This window comes from Apaloderma vittatum, unplaced genomic scaffold (genome assembly GCF_000703405.1).
Source record: "Apaloderma vittatum isolate BGI_N311 unplaced genomic scaffold, ASM70340v1 scaffold6518, whole genome shotgun sequence".
Lineage (NCBI taxonomy): Eukaryota > Metazoa > Chordata > Aves > Trogoniformes > Trogonidae > Apaloderma > Apaloderma vittatum.
In genome coordinates, this window is record NW_009732327.1 from 1501 (window position 1) to 11213 (window position 9713).

Below are 9713 nucleotides of genomic sequence, written 5' to 3' on the forward strand. Positions count from 1 at the left end.
GAAGTGCTCAGTTAAGAAAAAGAGGTTTAGTGCACTTTGCTCATTTTAGCCAACATACCACATAGTCCTTCTGGTGTACAAAGTGGACTCAAGAATTTCCACTGCAAGAAAGAAATTACTTGGCAAGCAAAACACTGTGTAAAGCTGCTCTTTTTTTTTTTCCTTATAGACTTAGACATTTTATAGACAGAAGTTTTGCAAGACAGTACACAATTCTTTATTGTATTATTAAATGAGAAAGTCTGATTGTTACATTGTCACATTGCTAGTCAGAAATGCTTCAGTGATTAAGAAAGTCAATGCTGGGTGAACCCAAGCCCTCATTCTACAACATTCGTTTACAAAGAAATTATAGTAACGTTCAACACACCCAATATACCACTCCTTTGCTTTCTGCAGAGAAGAGAACCACCATTCTTACTCTAGTGGGTATGTTACTACATAAATTAGAAATTTTTTTTTAGACAACACATCCCCAAGTTTTCATGAGATCAGAACAGGCTTCTACAGATGTTACACAAGTCTTCACACATCATCATCATCTGATGTATCACTACTGCTCGTCTCAGAGTCCTCATTATCCAGAGCAGGTTTGAAAGTGCTGTTTTTCCAGGGGCTAAATTTAAAACCATAGATGAGGCCATTTTTCAAAATGCCGTTTCTTCTTAGTCCATTCTTTTGTAGCTGAAATGAAAAAAATCAGATGTATTTTGAAGAAGAAAAGAGCTAAACAACAATCTGTTGCATTTCAACATTCTCTACATCTTCCTCTCTAGGCTACGTTAGATCCATAGCACTACCTCTTCATATATACACAGAAAGGAAAACTCCCCTGAGAGCCTTCACTTTTGGGCCAGTCGCCTGTACTTGAACACCTCCAATTGTGCTAAGCTCATGTAGTCAACAGCAGCTTAGCCTCTTCTTACTCACTTCTTCAAATGTCTTGCCCCAGTGATTCCTCCTCCCACATGGTCTCTTGTGCAATGCAGCCCCTTTTCCCATTGTGCTGCAACCTTCTGTGCTAAGAGGACAGAGTCTGCAATAAGGAAGGGGCCCAGAAGAGGAGACGCAGCAGGGGGGAATGGGTATCCCAGTCTGTCTACCTGATGCAGCTGGGAAGTCAAAGACACAGGAGAGACAGGAAACAACTGATTCTACAATATGAAAGGAATTACTGCATTTCCACACATAGTGCAGAAGCTGGGTAATAAGTAAAGCAATTAAGAGTTTAATATTCAAAATGCTCTAATGAATGTGTGTGGCTGAACTTACGGAGCCATCAAGTGTTTAAGATCTGACATTGCACAAGATTCTCCCTTCCAGCTTCTCCTCACTGACGCCATCAGGTATATACAACATTCCTAGTCACCCCCCAAAAATTAAAATTAAATAAATAAATAAGAACATTCAAGTCTAGATGGCCTTTTCACACTTTGTTTCTAGTCAATTAAATGTCTCTCACTTACAAACAGAGAAAATTCATATTTTGAAGAATCAAACGAACTGCACCAAAAAAATGAAAGAAAATTCCCTTTCCTCGGACTAAGCTGAGGAGCTAGGAAGCCTGTGCTATTCTACAACCAGCAATGCTTAAACTACTCAGCAGCAATCCTTTATCACTCTCTCTTTATATTTTGAGGATAGGCCTTACCCAAGCACTGGTCCCCTATCTTTTTAAATCAACTATTCTTCCAAAAGCACAGTACTGAAATGGTACTGAAACAGCAACATCCTTGATCATCACAACTACTGTAGATCCTCCTAGAAGGTAGGCATTTAGAATAACCAACCACGAGTTTATAACAGAACATCAACTTAGCATTACCTGTTCTCTAATCGCTCTGAATTCTCTCATTTCATCCTCTGTTAGTGGGGCATATGATTCATCATTTTCGTTGTCTTCCTGCCAGCCCATCTCCTTTAATAACCTTTAAATTAAAATAGACAACATTACGAAATTTGCTACACACACTCAGACCTTTCAAGCTCTGTCTACATGTATATGTAAAGATCTGTAACAAATGGATTAGTCAGTTCCTATTGTTGGGTTTTTTAAAAAAAATTATATAAAAGTAGGTTAAAAGTCTTACAAATTATATATAAAGCATAGAAGTTGAGAACATCTCAGCTCCTTTACAGATGACCTTGTTTTATCACTACATGTGGCATAAACTACCTCCATTTTAAAGCTATAAATGTGTCAGGCATAACAGTAAGATATATTTCCTTTGCGCAACTGCTTTTGTGGGGCAGCAGTGTACCCTCTTGAAAACCGTAGGAAGAGACTAAGACTCACACTGAGAGAATCTGCAGGTTTTCCTGGATAATTGAGCAACCCCAAGGCTGGTGTTGTCCCTCTACGGGAACCATCTCAGGAAGCAAAGGCCTCATACGCATTCCTTTTTCTAGCACATGCTCGTGTCAGACAGGACAGGCTTCTTTGCAACTTGGGTCTCACTCAAAGGCAGATGCTGATACTTCATCAGACAACTAGGAATTTTGGGATAAGAGGAGGAAAAGAAACAAGAGACAGATTCCTCTCATGACTAAGCCTCAGATACCCAAAGATGCAATAATCAATGTGTTTCAGTTAGTGCCAAAAGTGGGACAGCAGTACTTGAGCAGGAAGAAAGTGATTTTGCATGTGAAGATGCTGTGAAAACAGGGGTAATCCGAGGGTGAAGAGATCACGACATTCAACAACACAGTGAGTTCTCCTGCTGTATAGTTTTTGCCAAAAGGATTAGCACCTTGTTCAAGCAAACAATACCCTTGCTGGCCTTAAAGGTTAAAGGAGGTGAAAGCTATTTCACAAAAAATAGGTTTCTAAAGTATATGCCAGAACTGACACAAGAAACTGGCAGCCAGAGCTGAAGAACAGTGAATATATTAGAGCAGGGAAGATGAACTCACAGCTGATGTCAGCAAAAAAATGCCCTTCAGCATAACCCTCCACACAAAGAACTCTAGATCCCAATAAAATGGATGTGCACAGACAAACTTACAGGTGACCAATGACACTAGTGACTGGTTTTAAAACCACAATAACAGCCTATAACTGTAGAAGTAGAAAGAGAAAACAGAATTACTCTGTTTAAAAAAAACAAAAAAAAAGTTAAAGGAGATTAACAAATTGAAATTACTTTCTCCATAGTATGGGCAATGTGACAGACAAAAACAATTAAATCCTCGGGAAGAAGCAGAAATAATATGCAAGTCATTAGAAACACTCTTTGAAAAGAATACATGCACTTGTACAGACATATGTAAGTTACCCTGAGGCGAGCTGGGGACAGTTAAAATCTTACAGAGACAAACCAGGGGCTCCTGAGGTGGTAGGAGCCAATGGAGAAACATCCATAGAACACCTCAAGGGAATTAAGAGGTGTTCCACCAAGAAGGTGACATGGCCGACGGCCCAGCTGAAGTGCTTCTACACAAACATACACAGCACAGGCAACAAACAGGAGGAGCTGGAAGCCACTGTGCTACTGGAAAGCTATGACATAGTAGCAATTACTGAAACTTGGTGGGATTAAACCCATGACTGGAGTGTGGCTATCAGTGGCTACAGGCTGTTCAGAAGGGACAAGCGAGGAAGGAGGGCAGAGGTGCTGCCCTCTATGTTAAGAAATGGACAGTGTGTGAAGAGATATCACTAAAGAATAGCCAAGAGCAAGCTGAAAGCTTATGGGTAGGGATTAAGGACTAAGAGAACAAGGGGAACCTCATGGTTGGTGTCTACTACAGTCTGCCTGATCAAGAGGAGCCTACTGATGAAGTCTTCTTACTCCAGCTACAGGAGTCCCTCGGGGGTTAGTACTGGGACCAGTACTATGCAATATATTCATCAGCGACCTGGGTGAGGGAACAGAGAGCACTGTCAGCAAGTTTGCTGATGACACTAAACTGGGAGGAGTGGCTGACACACCAGAAGGCTGTGCTGCCATTCAGAGAGACCTCGACAGGCTGGAGAGTTGGGCAGGGAGAAATTTTATGAAATACAACAAGGGCAAGTGTAGAGTCTTGCATCTGAGAAAGAACAACCCCATGTGCCAGTATAGATTGGGGACTGACCTGTGGGAGAGCAGCGTAGGGGAAAGGGGCCTGGGGATAGTTAGATTTGACTTCTGTCTTATAGTTAGATGAGCAGCAGCAGCCTCCAGTCGCCAAACATTTCTGTCTCCATAGCCAACAGCGGAAAAAAGGGAACTGAACAGGGTACATTTCACTTTTCATATTTGTCATGGATAAGAAATCATTAAAGTTCCCTCTGCAGGTACTACAAAAGGGAAAGCCCTCTAGTTCAATATACATGTATAATCTATCACTAAAATTAATCTGGTCTATCATTGCCTTGCCAGAAACAGGAAGAATCTGACAGAGCTCATGAGAGGCTCATCATCAGACTAAGATGTGATTTCCCAGCAGTATCATTCTCATCTCTTAACAGCTGCTCCGGCAGTTACTTCTATGAGATACTAGAATTGTTCCAATCTTTTTTTGAAGTTACCTTCTCCCTTTCCAGTGCATTGTCTTACGATATCACTGTCAATGTCAACGAGTCAGCCACTGAAACGATTACTTTAACAATGAGGAAAAACTCAGTGGAGTTTTGCATAAGAAACAGCATTTAAAGTATTATTGATACAAACAACAGTTATATGCATTGTTCCTCTTAGATATGCTAATCAAAATCAGAGGGATAAAGTCAGTATGCAGTTTGCTTTATTTCTTTAGAAGGAAATACATCAAATTTTCAGTAAACTAAGTCAGTAGAAGTCTAGTAGAAACACAGTATATTCCATGTTGAGTTAGTACGTGCCTAAAAATCAAAACTTTGATAGTAAGCATTAAAAATTTTATGTATTCTCAGTTTTCAGATTCTAACTTCTGAACTAGCAAGAATTTATGACATGCTCACTTATCAGGAAGGAATGCTGTATTATATAAAGCACGTACCTATGCTCTGCCTCAAGTGAGCTTGAAAGAACATCTGCCCGAGGGAAAGGTGAAGACTGAATGTGCTGTTGAGATGCAACTGAAGCACTGCCATTCTCCTGTGGAATTTCATTTTCAAAGTTTTGGTTTATATCTCTCTCATGATGAGGACTGTTGCTGTTATTCAAGTTAAAGGACTCAACGCTCTGTTCAAAATAATCATATATTACAAAGTATTAAAGTAAATTCCATTCACAAATAAATATCCGCAAGTTCTGCAATTCAGTCATTCTCCGTAATTTAAATTACTCTTTCATAGTTGTTAGAAGAGTGTCAGGCTTAGTAGAAGAGGACGCCCTGGCAGGTTTCAGCAAAGATGTTAGAAAGTGCCACCACATGGCATGTACAAGAAAACCAATGGTTCATGCCCAGCCAGCATAGGTTTATGGAAGTCAGGTCCTGTTTGACTAACTTCATTTCCTTCTGTGACAAGGAGACTCACCTCGTGGATGAGGGAAAGGCTGTGGATGTTGTCTACCTGGACTTTAGTAAAGTCTTTGACACAGCTTCCCACAGCGTTCTTCTGGAGAAACTGGCTGCTCATGGCTTGGATGGGTGTACTCTTTGCTGGATGAAAAATTGGCTGGATTGCCAGGCCCAAGGAGTGGTGGTGAGTGGAGTGAAATCCAGTTGGCGGCCAGTCACAAGTGGTGTTCCCCAGGGCTCAGTATTGGGGCCAGTTCTGTTTAATGTCTTTATGAATTATCTGGGCAAGGGGGTCGAGTGCACCCTCAGTAAGTTCGCAGATGACACCAAGCTGGGAGGGAGTGTTGACTTGCTGGAAGGTAGGGAGGCTCTACAAAGGGATCTGGACAGGCTGGATCAACGGGCCAAGGCCAATCACATGAGTCTCAATAAGGCCAAATGCTGGGTCCTGCACTTGGGTCACAACAACCCCCAGCAGCGCTACAGGCTTGGGGAGGAGTGGCTGGAGAGCTGCCTGATGGAAAATTACCTGGGGGTGTTGGTTGACAGCCAGCTGAAGAGGAGCCAGCAGTGTGCCCACGTGGCCAAGAAGGCCAAGAGCATCCTGGCCTGTATCAAGAAGTGTGGCCAGCAGATACAGGGAAGAGATTGCCCCCCTTGGCACTGGTGAGGCCGCAACTCAAATCCTGTGTTCAGTTTTGGGTCCCTCACTACAAGAAGGACATGGAGGTGCTGGAGTGTGTCGAGAGCAGGGCAACGAAGGTGGTGAATGATCTAGAGAACAAGTCTTTTGAGAAGCAGCTGAGGAAACTGGGATTGTTTAGTCTGGAGAAAAGGACGCTCAGAGGAGACCTTATTGCTCTCTACAATTAGCTGAAAAAAGGCTGTAGGTGAGGTGGCATTCCATCCCTCCTCCTAAGTAACAAGCAAAAGGACAAGAGGAAAGGTACTCAAGTTGCACCAGGGAAGGTTTAGATTGGGTATTATGAAAAATTACTTCACTGAAAGGGTTGTCAAGCACTGGAGAAGGGAAGTGGTTGAGCCACCATCCCTGAAGGTATTTAACACACGTGTGGACGTGGTGCTTAGGGACATGGTTAAGAGGTGGGCCTGAAATTGCTAGGTCAAAGGCTGTACGTGATCTTAAAGGTCTTTTCCAACCTAAATGATTCTGTGATTAGGTTAGTGTACTAAGCTTAATTTATTCTTTTTATTGTTGCTAAAGACACAGATGTACTTGAGCTATTAATATGTACGAACAGATACTGCAGAAACAAAGAAAGTACTAAGAAGCACTGAAAGAAGAGTAATACATGGAAAAACTTTTTTAAGTTTCATCTAACATTATTCCCTTCCTTCATTCAGAGATCCAAGACCATGACTTAACAGCTGGTAACAGCAAAATATAAAGTAGATTATAGTCTTTCTGAATGCTACCGCTAGATCTGCAGTGGGTATGAAGAAAAATACCTTCTCTTGCCCAACATGATTCTCATCTTTATGTTCCTCTTCCACTCTGTCTTGTTTCAATGCTTTCAGAAATTCACTCTTCTTATCAGTCCGCATTCTTGTCAATTTTGTTAAACGAGGCTGACCAACTTTGTCAACAGGGGATGAAGATTTTGACCAACTAAACTAATGTAAGGAGTCAGAAAAAAAATTGTATTAGAAGTTTATTCATTTAGAAAGTTTGAATGAAAGACAAAAGACTCCCTGGCACCTGTAGTTCCAGGTTCCACATATACCCACAGCCAAAAGCAGATGGAAGATACTTGCATTTCAGTATATACAGTTCTTACACGTAAACCCAAAGATGCAGGTTTATACAGCACTGCTAACTTTGAAGTGTATCACACCACTAGCAGTTTTGAACTTTAAACCTATCAGGTTATAATTCTTCATATACTATTTTTACCCCAAATCAATGCTACAAAGCAAACTGTGCAGTACTTAAAGGCCGGTGATGTGTCTTCCACGTTTCTCACACATTAACTTCCAAGAAAACTTATCTAATGCAATTCTGAACAAAACTTACTGATCCCCCTTACCTAACCAAATTAAACATTTTATAGGTTTGATAAAAACTATAGACATTGCTTTACCTCATTCACTGAACTTTGTGATACAGAAAATGCCTTGGCAGTAGATCTGAAAGGACTGAAACTGCCAACACCATATGCAGATTGGTGAGGAAATTGATTCGCAAATTTAATTTCTTTTTCTTGGCTTTTCCATTGTGTAGGCTAAACAAAAATTAAAAACAGATATTTAAGGAGTTATTAACTACAACAGGATTATTGTTTGAAATCTTCAGAAAAATTATTAAGCAAAAGTAAATCACAGCTATAACAATAATTTAGTGCAGGCATCTGTTTTCTTGTGGAAAAGAGTGTTTCTGAGCAACTCAGCCACTCACAAATGGTGTTTATAGCTTTTACATAAAGACTGAAATTTCAAAACAATTAAGATCCTCATATTTGAGGTCTTAAGAATCAAAATATAAGTCTTCAGCATCTGAAAATACTGTGTTCAATGTAGGGAGTTAAGAGTGTTAAAAACTACAGGTACTGTGGTAAAATTCTTGAAGACAAAACCAAGAGACAAGCACACTATTCTATTTGAAAAAGGACCAGATTAATACTAATAGATTGCAAAATTGTCTCTATCAATAATTGGAATATATTCTGAAAGCATTTTTATGCCAACTACCTCTCTCCACTAGGAATGCATTTTCTTGTTAAAATCATATATACAAAAGCCATTGCTACTCCTTAAGTTTAAAACATCCCTTTCACTCTTATTTAGACAGCTGTTTCCCTTCACAAAAAAGGCAAACATGAAACAAAGAGAGATCCAACTACAGTAAAGTTTAAGAAGAAAAATGAGAAAAAAAAGATATTTCCATTCATTTTTGGGGTGTGCTGCACTTAGCAGGAGCTGAAAGCATGATACTCTAGGAATGGCACTCTCAGGGGTGAAATAAGCACGTTCAGAATTACAGCACGACTGTTTTTTGAGCATGTGGTTCATGCCAGTGGTATGCAAGACTCACCTTTGTGGGTGGAGCGACAGGTGTAGGGACTAATCCTTTATAAAAGCTTGTGCCAGTTCTATTCCTTACTGGTTGTGAATGAAGACCTCCTACTACTGGGAATCCAGATATTTGCAGTTCTTTTGCACTGCCCTTTTTAATGACCAGCATTCTCTGAGATCTAGATTTAGGATTCAGAGGATACTCTGGAAAAAAAGAGAAGTGTACATATGTATGTGTGGATGAGTATACAATCTTAAGTTTCTAGTTTAAAAGGTACATGGGATAACTATACGATGCAGAATAAACAGGCATAAATCAGGAACTTACTCCAGCTTTAGTTCTACAAACAACACATTGTACAAACCTGGATAAATATGGGTCCTGTTCCATTTTCTACAACCAGCATTTGTAAAGTATTTCACTTCACAATGCAGAAATTTTACTTTCGGAAAGTAAAGATATTCAAAGAAGCCAGTTACTCAGTTCCTATTTGCAAATCTGAAATTCAAATACTATTAGTTGTTGACAGTTACCTAATGTTCAAAAGAGATTATGGTTTTCATATTTCCCTTTAAGCTTACTAAAATAATAATTACTTATATATTTATTAACAGCTCAGTTTAGAGCCAAATGCTCCACACCAAGGCTCTATAAACACGGGACAAATGACGTGCGCTATTCTAGACCACTACAATGACCAGTTTCTCTGTCCCCATGCCTCAGACAGGCATAACAGAACATCCACAGCTTATAACATTTCCATGTTCAAGAGAGTACTATTTAAGAGGCATACAGTCAGTTGTCATACTAAGTAACTATCTAATAGTTTTAAACAATACCTATTAAAGCGTTCCAAAATTTTCAACAAAAAAAATACACGAATTTATTTTTCGCACATTCATTCCAATGCTGCAATAACAGCTTTTTCCAAGATTATCGCCTCTCCCTGCAAGGATTTCAACCTCAAAGGCAATGTCACCATACCCTACAATAAAAAAAAAACCCCAAAACTTTAGCTTTGTTTAGCAGGTAAACATTACAAAATATTTATGACAGCTGTATACTTAGCTTTGTTAAACTTTATGAAAAGACATGCTCCCATGTGTTGGCTTTGCCTGGCCAGATTTCAGTGGCAGGAGGGCTGTAGAGGCGGCTTCTGTGGAAGCTGCTAGAAGCTTTCCCTAGGTCTGATAGAGCCAGTGCCAGCCGGCTCCGAAGACCGACCTGCCGCTGGCCAAGGCTGGGCCCGTCA

General features: G+C 40.2%; 1 protein-coding gene across 4 annotated transcripts in view; it reads right to left on the bottom strand.

Moving 5' to 3' along the window:
• Positions 1-525: 525 nt before the first annotated feature.
• GPBP1 (GC-rich promoter binding protein 1) overlaps positions 526-9713 on the bottom strand; it is a 17957-nt gene continuing 8769 nt past the window's right edge. For 2 of the 4 annotated variants that reach the window (XM_009875485.1, XM_009875484.1), the window contains exons 5-10: positions 8480-8664; positions 7525-7670; positions 6898-7057; positions 4963-5147; positions 1826-1928; positions 526-684 (exon numbers count right to left, since the gene is read on the bottom strand). In XM_009875485.1, the coding sequence (XP_009873787.1) occupies positions 526-684; positions 1826-1928; positions 4963-5147; positions 6898-7057; positions 7525-7670; positions 8480-8664 (938 nt within the window). Of the gene's footprint in view, positions 685-1825; positions 1929-4962; positions 5148-6897; positions 7058-7519; positions 7671-8479; positions 8712-9713 lie in introns of all 4 variants that reach the window. The other 2 variants (XM_009875483.1, XM_009875486.1) reach the window with 2 other exon arrangements.